At 32.1% G+C, this 21289-nt stretch overlaps 2 protein-coding genes across 2 annotated transcripts; one reads left to right on the top strand and one right to left on the bottom strand.

Annotated features, from left to right (window-relative positions):
- Window positions 1–4185: 4185 nt before the first annotated feature.
- Window positions 4186–6235, bottom strand: LOC140439357 (uncharacterized). Its single transcript, XM_072529206.1, has 3 exons — window positions 5664–6235; window positions 4940–5392; window positions 4186–4578 (listed from the first exon to the last, which is right to left on the bottom strand). Exons 1-3 carry the CDS (start codon window positions 6071–6073, stop codon window positions 4326–4328), a joined length of 1116 nt encoding a protein of 371 aa, XP_072385307.1. The 5' UTR covers window positions 6074–6235; the 3' UTR covers window positions 4186–4325.
- Window positions 6236–6590: 355 nt separating this feature from the next.
- On the top strand, window positions 6591–20396 carry LOC140439355 (tRNA (uracil-5-)-methyltransferase homolog A). The gene is made up of 9 exons (XM_072529203.1): window positions 6591–6777; window positions 7490–7660; window positions 8755–8904; window positions 10654–10817; window positions 10880–11036; window positions 13287–13534; window positions 15658–15889; window positions 18068–18260; window positions 19988–20396. Exons 1-9 carry the CDS (start codon window positions 6646–6648, stop codon window positions 20341–20343), a joined length of 1803 nt encoding a protein of 600 aa, XP_072385304.1. The 5' UTR covers window positions 6591–6645; the 3' UTR covers window positions 20344–20396.
- The last annotated feature ends 893 nt before the right edge of the window (window positions 20397–21289 follow it).

A 21289-nucleotide genomic window follows, 5' to 3' on the forward strand; every position in this document is an offset into this window, starting at 1 on the left:
CTTAGGTCAAATTAGAAGATGTATTAAGATTACTAAAGGAGAAAAATCAGCCAAAAAAGACGATAAAGATAATTAAAGACATTATTACCAAGAACGAAACCAGAATAAAAATTGAGAATAAACTAACATCGGAAGAAGAAATAAATTCAGGTACCTACCCGTCAAGCTGACAACGTCGGTTCAATTCAGTCCTCAGCAAAGTCTTCCTGATGACACTTAAAAGTTGAAACACGTGTAGGAGGATGGCGAGAGACTCGAAATGAAATGCAACCATTCTGGTAACTGTTGAAAGCATTTCAGAAATGCTTCATGAATGCTTTACAGTAGGTTTTTGCAGTGGCGGCTTGTGAGTAAAATTATTGGTAGGGCACTATTATTTTGAGCGGCAAATACGAAATTATGAACAACCAAAAAATGTTAGTAGAAGATCAATATTGCTAGCTACATTTTCACAGCAAACTTACCCATATACCTAGGATTGCTACCTATCTAGGATTCTAGTGAATAGTGAATAGTCCTGGTTTATTAGTATATATAAGTTCACAATACTTCTAGGCACATGATCACTTCAATATAAAAAATTGTCTTATACCCTAAACAGTTTCTAATTAGCATTATTGTATTTTAGACGCAGGATTTGTAGTTAAGTTCAATGACGCGTGTTTTCTGGCTTGCAAAATGGTCAATTATGAGTTCATTAAATTTGAGGCAATTGGATATTAATTGTTTTTCAATAGATAGCATCGCTAGGGCATTGAGTCGTTCTTCTGACGTCGTATTCCGCAGAAATGTTTTTATCCTCTTTAGAGTTGAAAATGATCTCCCTGCTTTTACTGATATCATAGGAGTTGGGCATGTAATTGCCTGTTAATTAATTTTATGAGACTAAAATTTGTAAGATTGTTTTCAACAAAGACCTCAAGCAATGGCACAAGACCACTCGCCGTTCCAAAGTCAGTTCTAGCGAATAGTACACTAACTCGGATTTTAATTTGGTGGCATCTACAAATGGATAATGTGTACAAAAGTAAGCTGTATTCAGGAAATAATTTGGGATCGAATAATGCCGCAAGAGTTAAATCGACCGTGAATGAAAGTCGATCCTCAATTGTCGAGTAACTATTTAATATGTTTATTTAAAAAATTCCCTAATCAGCGCATCGCCTCTCTATCCGAGGGCTGGTGAAGGCAACTTTTTCGTCTGGGAATGTAGGGAATATAGCAATATTAATATTAGGGTTATGTAGATATAGTTAGGGTTAGTCAGTCGAATTTGTACCACCGAAGCATACTGAATTAAATAAAACTTTTAAGTCTTATTTGTGTATTTTAATACAAAAGTAATTTTTTTTAATAGAAATTTAATTTTGTATTTTTTCGAACCAGGAATCTCTTGCGAAAATTAACCGTAGGACATTCCTAACGTAATGTGAATAGTTACTTATAGTCAATCATTATCTTATCTCTGATAATTTGAATTTAATTTTTAAATTCTTGTATAAATCATAATGACGGTATTAGATTTTTGTTTTGATACAGGGCAGCGACAACCGCTGATACGTATTTCGACCTCCTTAGGTCTCGTCAGAACGGTATAGCCACTGCTCTGTATACCGTTCTGACGAGACCTAAAGAGGTCGAAATACATATCAGCGGTTGTCGCTGCCCTGTATCAAAACAAAAATCTAATACCGTCATTATGTTTTATTACTTACTTCATTTGGAGTACAAGAAACTGAATTCACTACGAATTTTGACCAGGATGAACGGCATGTGGAATGCAATTTTAGATTCCCTTGCCGAGTAATTTATCCAGCTGTTTGTTTCGCAAATTTTAGGAAACACAGTGGTAAAAATTTGAATAAATTTGAATTCGGTTTCGCTAGGCAGAAATCGTCGTCTTTGTGACTGAAAATGGTAATTACAGCTCGGTTGTTGAATGTTCAACGAGTATCCGATCCCCGAAAGAGACGTTTCTTTACAACATTGTTCAGTACATTCATACGTTTCGGAGACCGGAGACAAAAGAAGGATGAAAACCCAGCTAAGTTAGCAAAAAAGACTTACCATTTTATGCTCGCCAGCATACCAAATAGTCGATCTTCCATCTCTAAAACATATTCCTTTAAATAGGTCTCCATTTCTTTGTGCAATGTTGCAGTCAATCGACCAAGGCTTTTCGAATAATCTGTTGCCTAAAAGAAAGTACCGATAATGTTCTGACATCTCCCTTACGAATAAAGTAGTCCAACACATTATGATTTACGGCCCTTTTTTTAAGTACATAAGTGCAGTAACCACTATTTCTGTAAAGATGATATACCTACCTACATTTGATTATTATAAAAAATATTCCTGTATAACTCAAAACTTTATTTGGTAGGCTAACAGGCTCAACATGGAGGGACCACTGATTAAATATAAAAACTAATTTACATAAGTGCTTCTGATAATTAGAGAAATTCCAAAATATGTATATGAAATAAACAAAAAAATGCCTTTTTAAACTACATTAAAAAAATCTACCTACTTTAATTAAAACGCCTAAAAACACAACTTTTGTAATTACGAAATTAGCAATAATATCATATATATTAAAACTAGCCTATAATGCTTCGGACATCTTCACAGACATGGCAATTCATCATCTACCGCCCGATTTTCTAACTTAAAAACAATGAGCCGGTCGTTAGAAGAATTGCCCATTGCTTCGGATGAATGTATAGGCGATAGGTATATACGTTTTGGAGCGTTGTCGGCCAGGTCAGTAGTAGGTACCAAGAGATAAAGAATAAACATTTATTAGCTTTTTAAATAAAGAAAAATTCATTCAAACTACATTTGCAGTAGACTCCCGTAAGTTCGGCCACTTCTGGACCGGACCCTAGGCCGAACTAACCGATGCTTATCTAAAAAATGCCCATTTATTGTTTATATGGATCTAGCAAAAACAAAACACTTGTACATTAAGTAGAAGACAACACAGAGGAATACTCTGACATATATTTAACACATATGAAAAGATAGACTGTTACAAAAATACTATAAAACAATACTTACAGAACTCTAGGCCTAATAAAATTTAATATTATTGCACATTGGTGGTTTGGCTTCTTAAACACTTAAAAAAAGTCAGTAATTTTTTTCTGAATTTTCTTTTCTAATGATTTTTGATGTTTAAATGTTTTGATGTGCAAAGTCACGTCACTTTTTATTAATCATTACATCGATGGCAGTTGCTTCTTTTTGCTGTTCGACGTAGGTAGCTGCCAGTTGCAAAGCTGCTTTGGCTTCAGCGTGGCTCATTTTATTTTCTTCATCTTCCTCTTCATTCTCAGCAGCATATGTGTCGTTATCCTTCTCATTTTCTTGGCGAATGACACACTCGGCGATTTCGTCGTCGTTCAAATCCTCGTTGTGTAGCTCCTTTTCAAAGTTGATCCACTCCAAAACATTTTCTTCAAAAATGGGACCACAGTTTGGTAGTTGCTGAAGGTCGTGCAATAGAGCTGCATTGTCATCAGGTTCGTTAACAAGAATGTTGTTTGGCTCGTCTGCTGATGATTTGCTTGGTCAATTTTATCTTCTATATTTGGTCAAAGTTTTTTCCAAGACATAATGACGGTATTAGATTTTTAGCCAAGTAGTAGTAGTAGTAGTTTCGCCAAGTAGGAAATCTTAGGATTCCTAGTGTTTTTTTTTTCCAAGACTTTACAAACGTCGGCAGTGGTATTTCATCGTATGCCTTGGCCGGCATGTACAAAAAATCCTTCATATTAACTAACTTCAGCACTTTTCAAAGCTGATCTGTAATCAGCTGATCAAAATTTTGATTGTTTTTGTTATTTATGATTTTTCTGTAGTTCCTAAATGTGTTATCCTACACCTACATTATAGATGGCTATTTGTGGCCACTTGATATGTTTTGTAAATGTACTAAGTGTGTTTTGTTGATTATTTACTTGAGCTTAATGAGCTTTTTTGTTTGAGTGGCTTTTGCAGCCACTAGTGGCCTAATGTCGTTTTCCTTTTCAGGATTTCTTATTCGTTTTTTGTTTGTTACATGTATTGGAATGCTTGTGGGTTTTGAAATACTAGGTTTGGATCAAAATTAAATCAGTTGATTTAAAAGTTAAACTAAAAATTCTCACAAGGTTTACAAGATACACAGAAAATAAACACATATTATAAATCAATTGCTTTATTTTCAATGTAAACAAACTCTGGGCATTGCCCTATGAAAAACAAATCTTTCAAAATTTATTTATGCAAACTAAATTTCTTCTACTGTGACATTCTTTTCCTGAAAACTTATCACTAACATTTCAAGTTTCAATCGAGTTTAATAAATATGTCACTTCTTCTCCTGACAAATTATTTTCGAGCATCAATTCTCTTAATTCAGGTATATCAGAGTATTTCTTTAAATAAGTATCATCCACACCTGTAAGTTTTTCTAAGTCTGCACTGTTTTCTATATTCTCTACTACCACTGATTCGGTATGGTTACATATATCATTTAATTCTGAGAAAAATTTCCAGTTATATGGTTTTTCACTTGATTTTAATAATTCATACCTAAAACAATATAAATTATAAACCATTTACCAAAATATGATCCCATAGATATAAAAAAATATACAAAAACAATGAAAACAAAAAAATAAGAGTAATATTTTGTATTTTTTACTGAAAATTTGTAACACATTGTGAAATAACCTATACAAACAGCACCTAAATTTGAAACTCTTAAAAATATTCTATTTTAATATTTGATTACATTGGGCTACACTCCAATCAATGGAGATTATACCCAATTTTAGAAATTTATATACTATATTTAAAAAAGTATCAGGATTTTTAAAAGTTGGCATAGGAAATATAATAAAACCAAACAGGATAAATTTCTAATTTAGAAAAACTAATAAAGCAAAGCTACCTGTAATACAGATCATTCCACTCATTATTAATAGCTTCTGTAGTAAAATTATAGCCAATTTTTTTAAATTCTTCAACTATATAATTCAAAAATGATGGTGTCAGTTCTTTGTTGAATCCAAGTGTATTCTTTTTACTTTTAATATAGATAAGTAGCTGCTCTTTCAGTTCTGTATTGAAAGGTCTATTAACATCCTCACTTTTTAAATCCATTCTTTTACTAATACCTTCACACTGATCTGCACCATTTCTTCTCTTTACGGGACCATTATAGTTTTTGGAAGCATGAAATGATGGACTTTGGTAAAATATTCTCATGGCATCATAAAACTCATTTAACTTAATGTTTCTACATCTTTGTTTTATAAGTAACCTGCTTTCTCTAAATGACTGTTTCAGAATTTCCCATTGAATATAAATATCATTCTGATTTATATCATTGTTTCCCAATTCTCTGAAATAAACATGAAAAATTAGAAAATTAGAATTAACATTATTATCCAATAGTTTGCAATATTATGTCATATTGTGATTTGCAATAATTACATATATACAACATAACATTGTAAATCTACAAATACTATTTTAATATAACTTCAGATCTGAAAACTAAAATATTAATAGTTTTCTTTTTTTCTGATAAGAGATATTATTGTGTTATTATATAATGATGTCAAGAAAGTAAAAAATAATTAATGTTCAAATATACCTACTCCAAAACTTACTTGAAATCATTTTCAACACTAGATAAAACAGTTGAGGTTAGTCCTTTTTTCGCTATAACATCTCTATGGTTACTCATACAATCAATTAAGTAAAAAGTCAAAGTAGAATTAAACTTTTTAGATGTATCTTTGGGGTCAAAACAATGATCCATTAAGGCAAAGAAATTCCATGCGTTACTCGCATATTCACTTGTAAAGTTTTTCTTGTAGTAATAATAATCTTCTACTAAATCTTTCCATGTTGTGAGGATTTCTGTTTTGGAATATTTTATGTCATTAGTTTGAAATATAGAATGTACTTCTTCAACAAATTTCCGTAAGTCTACTGACCTGTCGGGTTTCTTGAAACTAAGAGTTATGTATGTATTTATTAATAAATTGATATGTTCATAATCGTCTGCAAGCTTCATTTATGCCTTCTAATCACTAAAAATTCACCAGAAAGAATTTTTTTATTTATAAATTAAATATTATCTTATAAATTCTAACTTTAGACCTCACTTAAACGGCATGAACTTAACATGTAGGTAGAACATGTGTCACATGTCTTTCGTGTCCTAATTTTTCTATTTTAAAGTCACATGGATCAGAGAACAGTTACAAATGTCAAAAAACTCGTTACGATCCTTGATTTAAATTGAATTGAATTCAATTCAATTTAAATTCAAATTGAATTCAACACCTAAATTTCATTGAACAACACTAGAAAAGAAAGTGTGCTTTAAAATTAAAATAATTGTCGATTTGATTTCAATTTTATATTATATTTATATAATCCCAAAAGCAATAAACTGGTTAAGTGCCAATTTCTAAGAGGTGAAATAGTTACTGACGAAAAGAAGATGAAAAGGCATATCTAACAATCTAACCTATACAAATACAAATGTGTTGATCACAGATCACCTAACCTGTTATTAGTGGTCTGTGGTGTTGATTTTATAAATATTTGGGATTACAATATTTGTTTCATTTAATATCAAGTATGGAATCCTCATTAAAAAGTGAAAATGATACAGTTAAAGAAGAAAATCCATATGCTTATTTGGATAGAGATTTTTCTTCAGAAAATTTTAAAATTGAAGTTAAAAATATGCCCAAATATTATGGCATAAATGTGAGTTATGTTACTTATTGTTTAGTTGCTGTTACTCAGTTACTCTTCTTTTGCTAATTTTAATCTACAATGTTAAATAAATAACATAAAAATTAATTTTCTAACATTTATTTTAATCTATCTTAGGTTTACTATAATATATTTATCAGTATATATTTATTTGAAAATGTAAAAACTGGGTTTTTATTAAGTATATACTTTTTTACCCTACCTAATGTAAATATTATTGTTTCCCCCTTATTGATTAATATAATATATTATCCACCACTGTGCCTGTAAAAGCTGTTTTCAACAAAATCAAAACAACTTGTTGAAAAAAAGATAGGTTTAGTTCAAAATTTAAAATCTCCTTAGTTTAATTTCTTCCAACATTAGTGGCATATGGAAATTATAGAACCAAAAAAACAATACAGTATTTTCGCACAATTTTTTAAAAAGCAGTAAAAGCTGTTTTCAACAAAATCAAAACAACTTGTTGAAAAATGGGTTTAGTTCAAAATTTAAAATCTCAGTATAATTTCTTTCAACCTTAGAGGCATAAGGAAATTATAGAAGCAAAAAAACAATACAGTATTTTCACATAATTTTTTAATTTCTGTAGCAGTGACATTATACATAATTGATTTTTAGAAACTCCATATTTTTAATTAAGAAAATTCCTTGAAACAGCGTTTAAATTTGAATTGATTATAATTATTTTATATTATTGTAGGAATTTCGGAAGCTTCTAAATGATAAATTGAAACTAAATTCCAATAAAATTAAAACAACTAGAAAAAATAGTTCCTTTGCCTTTGTTTGCTTTAGAAATAATGAAGATAGGGACAATGCAATGCAAGTCCTCTCTAAATACAAATGGAAAGGAAAAGAGTTGCAGGTTATGGTAAGTTTTTTCTAGATAATTATTTTAGGCTTTATAATTAGGAGTATTGTTAAATTCTTTTATTTTTAGCTAAAATGAGTCAATTAAGAATTCCAGTTGATATAGCATATATCAAATAGTTTAATCTCTAGTTGTTTCATATACAAATTTTATATTTTTCAGTCATTAGGTTTTTCACCAGGCATAACATATTTGCAGCCAGTATCTGTCATAACGGCTTGTTGAAACCTATTTTTCTAAAATAATGAAACATCAGAATGTTACAAAATATGTTGGATCTGTGATCTGTAGATAAGTGGAGCTGTAATGACACAGGATGAAGAGATAAGTGGAAGAATTTGCTTCAGAAGAGCTTGTGTAATAGATTGGCAAAAATTTTTCCTATAAAATAATAGTTGTGATTCTTTATACCCTTAAAGAAAGGTCTAAAGGTGTGTTCAAATTTATGTCACAACTTCTGCTAGGTGAATTTATATTGGACTTACACCTTTTTGGTAGGTGCCAAAAATCTTGACAGCTTGGAATATGTGAATATCACATTTTTGCTAGGCATATCATACAAGTTCTTTCTCCATTTATATGTTACTGGGGATCATAATTAGACATGCTATTATATAAAGTCAAAAAAGACTGTTTTTGCAGTGATAGATGCTATTGGGTGAGAAAAATAATTGTTTTTTTATTACTCAAAAGTGATCCCATATATTAATTCCATGTCCACAGACACCACAATTAGTGCCTGTTGTGAGGTCCAAAAAACTGAGAAAAAATGAAGATAAAAGAAAAGGAATTCTAAACCATAGTTTTTGACTCCTACAATATAGATTTAACCACAATACAATAATTTATTACATACTATAATTCCATGAAGATTATAAAATCATAGTTTTTAAAGGTGTAAAGCAGAAGGTATATGGCCATGAGTATACACAGGCTAGCTCTAGAGTTTCAAAAGTACATTTACACGAATGCCAATTAAGTATATTATTATTATTTTAGTAAAATTTGTAAATTTCATTAAAACAATGTTGTTATGTTTGTTATCTTATAATACCCCTTTATTATGTATTTCTTACTACAGCTGTGTATTTCAGAAAGCTAAACCTGCACCTGATCCTTTAGTAAAGAAGAGAAAGGAGGATTCAGAAGAACAACAAGTAAAGAAACAAAAACTAGATGGTAGCCAAGAAGAGAGGTTAAAAAATTCTACAATCCCCTTCTGGAATGTACCCTATGAGGAACAGGTAAGACATACAACTGGTGAATTCATAAAAGCCTGTCATTTTCTGTTTTCTATTTATGTTTATTTATAATATAGGATCTAAAGGCATTATGATTCATTAGATATACACCATCAATAATACATGATACCACCGATAGGTTTTACACAAAAAAAAACAACACTTAGTTGAAAAATTGGCAATTAACTCTAAAGATTCCACCAGAGTGAATGCAGAAATTTCAGAAAAAAGTCATAAATGTCGTAAATATGATGACAGCATGTGACTAAACTATCACAGTTCCAGAACAACCACAGATAACAATAATAAATGATACATCAATTCTCAGAAAGCAATAAATCAGTGCCTACTAAGAAATTGATACAACTGTAAACAAATTACTACCTCAAAACACAAAATTTAAATGTGACTTAAATTTTTGCTCTCCAGTGTATATTGTAGAAATTGTTTCCATCACTGATGCCCTCTCTAACTGATACTAAAAATTTCTTCTGATTGGATCTGTATCAATAACACAAGTTTAAAAAAATCTCTGTTCACTTCCTTAGAACTCTTTTCTCTGTTGTCCTTAAAATGTTCTATCCATCTTCTTAGTATTTCTTGCTGTTCTGTCAGTATATTACCCTCCTTAGCTTTACATATCTTTGTTCTCAGTTTGAATTCTTTTCTGCTTTTGTTCAGTTTGTGGTAAAACTTTCAACATTGGCTTACTTAATTCTTGTAGTTCTTGAGGTTGTTTGTTCATATTTTCTTTCTTCAGTGGATATTTTTTCTTCTTTATGTAGTTGTTTATATTCCTCCTTTGCTTGTCGGATTCTGTGCTCCTGTTGTCCTATTTTTTCTTGTTCTTCCTTGATTACTTCCCATGCCTACTACTTCTTCAGCTGCTTCTTTTATGATGTTTTCCAGTTTTATGTTTATATTTTTTTTATATTTTTGAGTCCTTCTACATTGTATAGTTCATGTTTAGAACCTTTTAAGTGCTCTTGCTAGGTTTATTAACCTATCGCCATTCTTTTGATTGCTCATATAGACTATGCTTACCTATCGTGGGTTGGAATTGGTATTCTATTCCAACTGTTGGGTTTAGGTCTTCATAGATTATTATTATATCTTAAATCTTGAATATGTTGTATGCATCTTCAGGTCAACGGTACATGGTAAACTAAATGCTGAAAATATAATAACCCGTATTAGGGTGCTGTCTGGTACAGAATATATAGCAATTATGCCAATATTATATGTGTGTGATTATTAAATATGACTTTAAAATTGATAAAACAAAACAAAATAAAACTTAAATGAAAAACAATCTAATACAATTGAAATTAAATAAATAAATAACTAATAAATATTTCTTAATGCCGATACAAGGATTATTATTTAATATTTGAGAAAACATAGTTAAAAACTGTTATGGTAAACTGGTGACAGATGATCATCAGTTTTACTGCAACTATTTAATGAATAAAGGGAAAGTTCTTGAGGGGTTTTCGATATTTTTATATTATTTTTTGGGCATGACTGTAACTCTTCTTTAACTTCATAAGCAACACATTCTTGGGGCTAATGGTCTGAAATCTCGTATTACATCTTACTCTTTTGTTTACTATGAATTCAGTACCCAAGGTGTGATCTTATGGTGAATTTTTTCCATTAAATCATTTCTAATCCACCTCATTTCTTGAATGGCAATTATGTCTATTTTGTATGAATTAAACAATTATTTTTATATTTTCTTTGCAATTCTAGTTGGAATTGAAACAAACTAATATCAAAAACTTATTGAAAAGAATGGGGAATGCTCTTGCACACAATAATCCAGATCTTCAAAAGTGGATTGTGAACCAAAAAGCATTGTACAATGGTTTACCTTGTAATTTAAGCAATATAAGATATTCTAATGAGAATACAGGGTAAGTATAAATTATTATACATCTTTCAGAAATTATAAAATGTTTAATGCAATTTTTTGTAGATATAGGAATAAATGTGAATTCACAGTTGGAATTGATGAGGAAACGAATCTGTCAACTGTAGGATTTAGGATAGGAAGTTATGTTAATGGTACTACTGGTGTTGGACCAGTAGATGGTCTTATCCACATACCTGAATCAATGAAAGTTGCTGTTAAAGTAAGTTTTGAAAGAAAAAGTTTTCATCATCATTGTCACATTGATCGGAAAATACTGATTGGGTCTTGTTATTTTCAAATTTTGTGCGCCTTTGTCTACAATTTTATAGGTTGGTCTTGAAAGCACCTGTTATATTCCTAATTTTAGTTTTAATTATTTTTAATTTTGTGGTTCATACTACAAAGTTATTGATAATTTTTTTATTTGTTACCCATTTTTATTTTTTGCTTCGTTTGTTAAAGTTGCAACTATGTCTGTATTATTTGTGTTCTATTTAAAGCTAATTACTATTTAAATGGGAATAAGCCACAATTAAAGGTTAAAATACGTTTATTGACGTTTCAATTTCCACTTCGGAAATCGTTCTCAAAATACAAACATTAGTAAATTACTATTTACTAATGTTTTTATTTTGAGAACGATTTCCGAAGTGGAAATTGAAACGTCAATAAACGTATTTTAACCTTTAATTGTGGCTTATTCCCATTTAAATAGTAATTAATTTAAAATGCCACAAGAAAATAGCTTCAGAACAATATTTAAAGCTAATTTAAATATATTATTTCCTGTTGCCTAATTTAGCGGATTTATTTGTCAATTTATTATGTTTTTTTTTTATGAGCCGGTTTTAAAATTCATTTTGCATTTTAGGTCATTGGAAGTAAATCGTGGCAATGAAACGTATTTTTTTAGGGATACCGTCTATTATAGACCGTCGTTTATGATGATATTATGTCGTGATCTAATCATTCTGTTGTGCAAGTTTTCTCGAACTAGATTTAGATTAGTACCATTCATTCTTAGTTCGTAATCCCCCTACATTCTTCCCGATAAATTTCATAATTTTGTACTTGGGGAAGGAGCCTGTTGCATTAAATTTGCCGTGAGCTAAGATGACCAGATCATCTGCATAGGACACGATGTCTGTCATTACTGTGTCTAGCCATCAGCCCATTCATGATCAGATTCCACAAGAGAGGAGATAAAACTTCCCCCTGCGTACAGCCTCTGACTTTCCTTATTGACACTGCATATATCACACAACTCCCCAGCATGCGGTTTGTTTATCTGTAGCTTTTTTCATCTGTTCCTTTTAGGTTAATCTCCCTTATGATTGCTTCGTTGGAGGTCTAATGTTTTCTCTATATCGAGAAATGCACCCAACATCATCACTTGGTTTTTTAGAATGTATTCCACCCACTGTACCAGATAGTCCAGTGCCAAGTGAGTAGAGGCGACTGTTATGAACCTATTTTATCTTGAAGTTACGAAAATTGGTTTGTTTCCTACATTTATTATGTCTAAATTATATTTCTTGACAAACTCTAGTAATGGCTTACCTCTTTCATTGCTGTTTGTACTGCCTTAGATCAGGTAGTGCGCATTTGCATCACAGCCGATGATCAGTTTCAGTCCATTTATTCTGCAATCTCTCATTAGTTGTTCCATCTCCCTTGGTGCTGGTTGTTCGATGGTGATTGTTTGAAGCAGTCGTGGTTGCAGTCTTGCTAAATAACAAATAAAACTAACACATCAGTAACGAACACTTTGTAGATACACTACGGAATCAATGTCAACTCAGCCTGTTTCGCCGATCTGTTACCTGACCATTAAGTGGAGACGATAATATGTAATTCGCGCAACCGGCTACAAATTTATGATAATTGGAGTTGGCTGTACAATTCTGAATCATTGTTATTCCAACTTGTTTCCCCTTTCAAGTTTTATTCTTCCAAATGAGTTCGACGTTTCAAAGGCAGCAGATGCCACTTTTATCAAACTTATCTTAGTAAGTCATTTAGTATTTTACCTATTACAGTTCCATAGCAAGATCGTATCAGAACAACCCTCTTATACGAATGTTTATGACACAGCCGGTGGAAGTAGAGGCAGAGATAGGAAAAAGCTTAAAGGGAGGGTAGACTGTAGACGAACGGTTTACAAGGAGAGGGCTGACTGGCAAAATAAACTTAAGAAGGTCAAGACTCTACTGTAGGGCTGTAGCACCATTAACGATGATGATAATTTTTTTTAGTATATTAGTTAATATTAGTATTTGTATTAGTATTTATCGCCCGTATTGATTTGGTTAGCTAATAATATTCTGGTTTAATAAATTGTTGGATTTACACAGCTTGGTTTTCTCGAAGCCGTGGGATGGTATATCATTTAGGTATTTTTAACGTAACAAAATAGACCTAGTTCACTTTTTGGCTAAATTTCTTTTTTATGAAATGAGTATTATTGTAGGTGTTTCAGAATTTTGTGAGATCTTCCGATCTAAGCGTTTTTAATCCAGAAATACATACAGGTCACTTTCGTCAATTAATGGCGAGATCAGCACCAAACCAACTAATGTTAGTAGTCGGAATACATCCGCAAGACTTGGACGAAGAAAAATTAAGCAAGTTCAAACAAGATCTCGTTGAATATTTCAGCAAAGGAGATGGAAAGGATGCAAATGTGACATCGTTATATTATCAGAAAATAGTTAAAAAGTAAGTAACCATTCATTTGATTAGGAAAATAAAATCTAATTGTTAAAAGTGGAATTTGAGAGATAAGTGTATGTGGAAAGCAAGCAAGCAGCTGTCGTCTTGAATCAGGCTTTGGATAAAACATGATGTCAAATAAGTTTTTCCAAAATTAAGCATTTTCTGTCGTTTTATTTGATTGTGGTGGTTTTACTATCTAGTATATATATATAGTTTTAAAGTTATAAGTTTCTTGAACCGTACTATATTTAATATAAAATTCGTTTTTCTTGGGTTTAGGTTCAATAAATTATGTTAGATGTGGAATTATGTGTGGATTAATGAAGTGACATTTGTTCCAGTTCCATTAGTTCCACATCTAATATAATTTATTGAACCTAAACCCAAGAAAAACTAATTTTATATTATATATATATATATATATATATATATATATATATATATATATATATATATATGAAATAAATGTAAAATATATGTCTTTTGAGCACAAATTAGTCAAACCTTTCGAGATTGAATCGGTAACAATAGAGTGATGTAACTGTTATTTCGGTGTCCTCACCTTTCAGTCAATTCATGAGAATTTATTCCCAGCTAACCTTCTGAACAAACTTATTTGTGGTGTTTCAAAAAAGTCAAAACCACAGAACAAATGGAGGTCTCAACAATCAACGAACGATGTACCATACTCTGTACTCTATACCATATTATAGGAACCAGAAATATGAAAACGGTATCTCAGTTACACACTAAACTAAAAATACCCCTAAATTTAAGGAAAGATCCAGTGTTGTGTACTTCCTACCATTTAATAATTGCAACAAAGTATATATTGGATAAACATCCAGGAACATGTCAGGAAGATTAATATTACACAAGAGTGACATTGACACCCAGTGACTGAACAAAGTACAAGCCTATGCATTAAGTGAACATTCAGTCACGATGGGTCACACTCCAAACTATGACCAAGTAAAAATATTAGCAAGTGAAATAAATCACAACAAAAGATTATTTTTAGAAATGTGTCTAATTAAAACCACACAGATTGTCAGATTTTCGTTTCAAAAGCATATACTGCGTAGGGATTTGCGACGATAGCCTAGATCTGCGACTAGACCATAGACTAGAATAGCTTGCTCCGCAGGAAGGTTTTGTAAAATTCTGCCAGCGATTCTGTTATAATTAAGTTTCTCTAAAAGTTGATTGGCACAGCACAGAGTTTGAAGTTCTCTGGTTTGACATTTAATTTGGCAGGTTTTAAAATGGCGGTTATGTTTGCCTTTTTAAATGCCTTAAGGACATTACAACTATGTAGAACTTTTGAAAACGATTTACGCAACCACTCGTTTGCTTTGGATCTCACATTAATGAAAAATTCGTTAAGTAATCAATTAAATCCGGGAGATTTACCTATCTTTAAATCTTTGATTGCGGTTTCAACCTCTTCCATGCTAAAACTCTGTGAGAGACTGTTTATGTCTTGTGTTTCCCTTTCAAGAAGTTATTTTTTATCTTTAATAGTATGTGCTTTACGGAATAGGTTCCTGGATAAGTTCACTCTCCTGACAGCTATCTGATCAGGAGTTAATGAGCTTGTCTGGTTTATTAGTTTTGTACCATCACCAAGTTTTCTTAGGAAACTCTAAGTTTTTCTACAAGAATGTATTGAAGTCTACGTTTTCAGTTGTATGCGTTCATTGTTTTGTTTCCTTTTTTCACCCAAAAGCGACAACAACTCATCAGCTATCCGATGAAGAGTTTTCTTGTTCTTATCTTAGAACTCTATAATAGTTCTGCATCATCGTCCCATCTTGATATGTACTGTTTTCTATAACATCTTGGAATGGCTTTTTTGTAGCCGATGTAGTAGCTTTTCTAAAGCGATACACCCAATAGTATGCCGATAGCAACATATACCTTCAACTGATAGCAAATATCTGACAATTACATGTTATTATTTTATATCAATAAGTCCAACTGCTAAAAAATGCTTTACGGAGATACATTCATATTACCATTAAGTATAAATTACTGTATGTAATTACACATGGATATTTCTCTCAGCAATACCACTATAATGCGTTTTTTCTTTAAGGTTTTTTTAATTTTGATTTTTTGCCTAGAAACCACAATAATGACATAACTCCATCAGAACATCTCTGGGGGGATACTCATATCTACGAGACCATTTTAGGATTGAAATTTAAAATATCTCCAGAAGCTTTTTTCCAGGTGAATTCTAAAGGAGCCGAAGTTTTATACCAGACGGCTATGGAATTGTCTGAACCATTAGAAGATTCAACTGTTCTCGATGTGTGCTGTGGTACTGGTACTATAGGTTTATGCTTTTCCAAGGTAACAAACTGAATCAAATAATATTTTTATTAACATTGATCCTGTTACATTTAGTCTGAATTGAAGTTGTAGAATAAAATAAATATATCGAATATTTTGTGTAGGGACAACACGTCGTGGTATAAATTCCAAATCAAATCTTCAGCTTTGAGTTGAAATTAGCTGAGGAATGCCAGTAGTGACTAATTGATAACCTAATTTAATGACGGTAGATTTGCCTATGATGTACCTATCATAGGCAAATATATGATATGATGTACCTATCATAGGCTCGTGTATCAAGGCTATATTGAAGCTTCGCCTGTAGGACCGTAATTGAGGTCTTTAAAACTGATTTGGCAGAGACTCTTATGAACCTTCTCTTTTTATCTCTCACTGTGTCTATTTTGTTCCCTCGAGTTTAGAGAAACACAAATTTTAATTTTTTTTTGCCAATTTTCGATCTCTTACTTCGACCACTTATCACCAACTTACGAACCCAACACAAACTGTTAGCAATATTTCTATTAAACTCGTTCGTAAAGATCATTCGTATTCCATTAGAAGCTAGTGAAGGCAAGGTCACTTCCGACAAAGCTCCTTGTACTGGGAAAAGGTGAATAAAATCAGGGTGTCGCCTTATACTCGGAGTCAAGCCATCCTTAGCTTCTACTCGTGTTCACTTCACAGATTTTGCGACCACGACTGAGATTGAAGCGCCCCTTCAACACGACAAGGTCTTACGGCTATGGAAAGCCTAACCGCTCATCTGTCCTTTATCCTTCATAGGATATAGTGACCTTATGCTATTATTAAAGTAAACGGGAACCATTCTTACCCTACACTCCAAGTCCGAATCAACGGTGGTTCCAGTTGAACATGCTGTAAGACTCCTTCTCCGGATCGACAAGTTCGCTATCAGTGAGTCGCAGTGTACCTAATCAGCTCACTCAGCATATATATTCTAGTCAAAGTCATGCTGGTCAATTCTTGACTTGGTATTTATTGGAGATCAAACTACAACTTCTTAAAAACTGTATTCTGTGTATCATAATCTCTGTCTCATAACTTCTATAACATTCATAGAAGTGCTGGATAGCCTAAAATTTTGACGAAATGCCCCTGAAGATGCTCTGAAAGCGACAGTACTTGGGCAAGATTTAATAATATATTGTGCTCGATATCTGCTTTTTATTTGATTAAAGTACACTATAATTTGTGCCAACATTGTTATTGATGGGGATATTGGGAATCTGAAGATGATTAACCCCAGGGGCATAGACAGTTTGAAAGAAGTCCTTGAACAAATTACCAATTTCTTGCCCATTAGAAGCAGACTGATCCCTGTAAAACATAGCATTTGGTAAACTGTGACTAGAACGTTTATCATTAAAATATTTCTAAAATGGTTTAGGATTGTCTTTCAACTGTGCATCGATACCTACAATATATTTATTAAAGTATATACCAGACAAACGTTTGCATTTTGACCTAAGAAAAGAAAGTTTACTACAATTGGCATCGGTACGATATTTCATGTACTTAGTGAGCATACCTTTTCTCACATGTCAAAATTCTAAGTTCATGGGAAAACCATTTACGAAAAGTTAATGTTCTGTTTCTCTTCAGACGTGTAAGGTAGAAAATTCCTAGTGAAAGAATTTCATAGAGCATATTAGTTGAAACATTAACATCATTGTGAGTCAAACAATCTTGCCAATTAATAGAGCCCAAGTTCAGTGTAATTGCCATTTTTAAAATCATAAAAAATTCCTCATAAGCTAGTCTTAACGAATTAGATATATTTGAGATTGTTAAACAACATTCATAGGCAATATGATGTAGACTTGAGTTCAGTAGAGGATCACTCGCTTTTACAACATTCAGTTCCCTATCGCTGGAAAAAAACAAATCCAAAAATACATTTCTCCCATTTGATATAGAATGTTCATTCAGATTATTATGAAGATATAAGAACGACAGTGAACAGTATAAGTTCTTAAATTGCAAAATTAGAAAAGAAATAAAAGCAGCGAAAGAAAGTTGACTAAATGAGCAGTGTCCCCGTAATATTTTTTTCACCTATTTCTTTTTCTAGACTGGGATATAAATGAAGTTTATTATCTTAGTTTTTTCCATTATTTCCACAAATTATTTATCCTATCGTTTCGGGTAGTATATAATATTTATTCGTTTTAGAAATGCAAACAAGTTTTGGGCATAGAAATAATACCTCAAGCTATAGACGATGCCAGAGAAAATGCAGCTATCAATGAAATTAAAAATTCGGAATTTTTTGTTGGTAAAGCCGAAGACACATTGGGAAATGTATGTTTTAAATCTGTAGGAAAAGACATTGTTGCTGTATTAGACCCACCAAGAGCTGGTTTACGTAAGTGTACATATTCAATATTTGCATTTGCACCTGACTCATTTCGTTTGATGTTCCAAGCCATGCGTTTTTATAATTGTTCAAGTTCCGTTACATGTGGATCAGATGAAATATATAATAATCTGCTGTTATCTGTAGATTGTTACTGCTTATGTTCTTTTTCATATTGTTTAATTTCCTTATTGCTTAAACTTTACTTTCGATTGTATCTTTTAAAAAACTGTTGCAGTTATAATAATTCTCACCTTATCTACTGGGGTTCTTAATTATTGAGTGGAAATACATTCAATCCATTCTTTCAAATTACACTGGCTCCCATTACATGGTCTAAAATTGCCATTTCTCTGTTTTATTAATATTTATGAAGTTTTCTGTATTATTCGTTTTCATTTCAATAGATATTAGAGACATCTACATGAAATATACCATTATCTTACATCTCCAAAGTTTATAAATTTATATGTCTACATTTCATCCCTTTCATCATTGTTTAATTATTATACATTATTTGTTCTACAATTTACAGTTAATTGTTTACATCTCAATCTTTCCTTTTATGCACCTGTTTATTGGCATCAATGCAGAGTTAAATTAATAACTTAGACTGACCAGTACTTTATGGGTACCAAAACAAAATAGCATTCTTCTTAGAGTGCCGTATCCCTACGGAACGTCGGCGACTACCATGCTTATAATATTGTTATACTGATCTCGGTCTTGCGCTACGTGTAGCAATTGGTCCGCTGTCAAACCTGTCCACTGCCGCAAATTCCTCAACCAAGAGAGTTTCTTCCGTCCTATCCATTTCTTTCCTTCGATTTTACCGTTGAGAATTAGCCGAAGGAACTCATATCTTGGTCCTCTGATTATATGTCCAAGATATTCTAGTTTACGCCTCTTAATAATATTTAATAGAGTTCGTTGATGTCCCATTCCTCGAAGAACTTCTTCGTTTCTGGTTCTGCTAGTCCATGGAATTTTTAGTATCCTTCGATACAACCACATCTCAAACGCCTCGATTTTATTCATGATATCGGCGTTTAAAGTCCAAGTTTCACATCCATACAAAAGTACAGACCACACGTAACATCTTGTAAACTTTTCACGGATTTCCAAATTTAATGAATTTTTTAAATATTTGAAAAATAGCATGTCAGATATATATTGCTGCAGTTGGCTGTATTTTTTTCTTAATGATTTCATATTTGTCCAGATAAAATATGTAATTCATCACCATCTGCATCAAAATAAGTCTCCTTTAAATGATCTTCTAATGAAATAGTAAATGTTCTGAAGGATTCTCTCGATTTCATAGATGCTAATATATTCTTCACTCTTTTCAGATGAAATAATTCAGAATAATCATTTTGAAGTTGCTTTTCAGCGGGCATTTCATAATAAAAACGGAACCCTGTTGACTGCAACCACTTAAACTTATATACATTTTTCTTACCACTACTGTTTGCTTCTATAGCAAAGACAAATTCTTATTGATGTAATATTCATTGTTCACAATGAACAATATTATACAATGCTATTTCGTACGCTATTATTTTGACAATTGTGTCAATGTACAAATTTACAAATGTCATTAAAACTTCAATTTAACAGTCATGGAACATAAAACTATATATTCTGTAATTACATAAGAGATACAGCGCACTCTGTCCGAAAATAACTGAACCCTGCTGTTTTATTTAAAATAAACATTAATGTTTTTATTTCAGATAAGCAAGGAATTCTTCACATTCGAAAAATTGGAAAAATTCAGAAAGTTGTTTATGTTTCGTGTAACCCTACAGCAGCTTTTGAAAATTTCGTCGATTTTGGTAGATCAGAATCCAAGAAAGTACATGGTGATCCGTTAGTGCCCACTAGTGCCGTAGCTGTTGACTTGTTTCCATATACCAAACATTGTGAACTCGTTATATGCTTTGAAAGGTGGAGTAAAATTAAGGAAACATTTATAGAAGAAAATACCGAAAAGGAATTACAGGACAAAGAGCAAACTGATAAAGCTGAGACGGTACAGAGTAATCACGAGGAAAATCAAAGTAAGGGGGAACAACAACCTGCTGAATAAAAAATTTAACAATAATTATAATTGTTTTTTAAGAAATTATATTTTAAATTGTTGACTTTTGTTTGATTTTTCCCCCATTTCTTTAATGAAGTCTGCTTAATTATACTTAACCTACCTTTTATTCTTCGATGAAACAATTAAACTTGTCATTGTTCTGAAGCTATTTTCTTGTGGCATTTTAAATTAATTACTATTTAAATGGGAATAAGCCACAATTAAAGGTTAAAATACGTTTATTGACGTTTCAATTTCCACTTCGGATAAACGTATTTTAACCTTTAATTGTGGCTTATTCCCATTTAAATAGTAATTAATTAAACTTGTCGATGAACGTATGAAAGCAACTCTAGAACCTAAGGAAGGAGCAACTTGTTGAAAGAGCTAGAAATTTAAACCTAGACACAGAATTTGAGGACAAAATCAAGAAACAGGGCAGAATTTTATCATGTGTCAAAAATCCTGCGATCTCGTGGAGGTGGAACTCATTTGGAAGAATTTCTTACCGTCGATTTTTTGCCTATCATCAACGTTAATTCTTCACTTTCCGCATCATTTTTCCCTTGAGTGACCTTCAAGATCAAGACCTCCGCTTCCTCACCACGGCTTTAGTCACCCAATATTTTCTCAGTTTATATTTTCGTTTCTACTGCCGTTTTCTCGTCATCAGGTATGGCCGTAAGGCTGTTGGGCTTAACCAGCTAAGGCTTTTCACTCCTTGTGAGTTCACCTTGTCCACGAGGAAACCGTTCGAAACTACTTCCGCGTAGCCATTCATCCCTTGGTTACGGTATCTCACAAATCGAAATTGCAGACTTTTTATCGGTTTTCTCTGGTAGCAGTGACAGCAACGGTTGTATATCGGGTATATCGCCTGATGTTCCTCAGTGTAGCTGCTTACCCTACTCTGTAGGGAGATGGAAAGGGTGATGCTTTTTGATTCTACTCG

This window comes from Diabrotica undecimpunctata, chromosome 4, assembly GCF_040954645.1.
Source record: "Diabrotica undecimpunctata isolate CICGRU chromosome 4, icDiaUnde3, whole genome shotgun sequence".
Taxonomy (NCBI): domain Eukaryota; kingdom Metazoa; phylum Arthropoda; class Insecta; order Coleoptera; family Chrysomelidae; genus Diabrotica; species Diabrotica undecimpunctata.

Coding starts and splice junctions, on each gene's coding strand:
- LOC140439355 (XM_072529203.1), top strand. CDS start 6,646: ATGGAATCCTCATTAAAAAGTGAAAATGATACAGTTAAAGAAGAAAAT. Junction 7,661..8,754: donor GAAAAGAGTTGCAGGTTATG/GTAAGTTTTTTC, acceptor TGTGTATTTCAG/AAAGCTAAACCTGCACCTGA. Junction 8,905..10,653: donor ATGTACCCTATGAGGAACAG/GTAAGACATACA, acceptor TTGCAATTCTAG/TTGGAATTGAAACAAACTAA.
- LOC140439357 (XM_072529206.1), bottom strand. CDS start 6,073: ATGAAGCTTGCAGACGATTATGAACATATCAATTTATTAATAAATACA. Junction 5,393..5,663: donor AGTGTTGAAAATGATTTCAA/GTAAGTTTTGGA, acceptor TGTTTATTTCAG/AGAATTGGGAAACAATGATA. Junction 4,579..4,939: donor TGGAATGATCTGTATTACAG/GTAGCTTTGCTT, acceptor ATATTGTTTTAG/GTATGAATTATTAAAATCAA.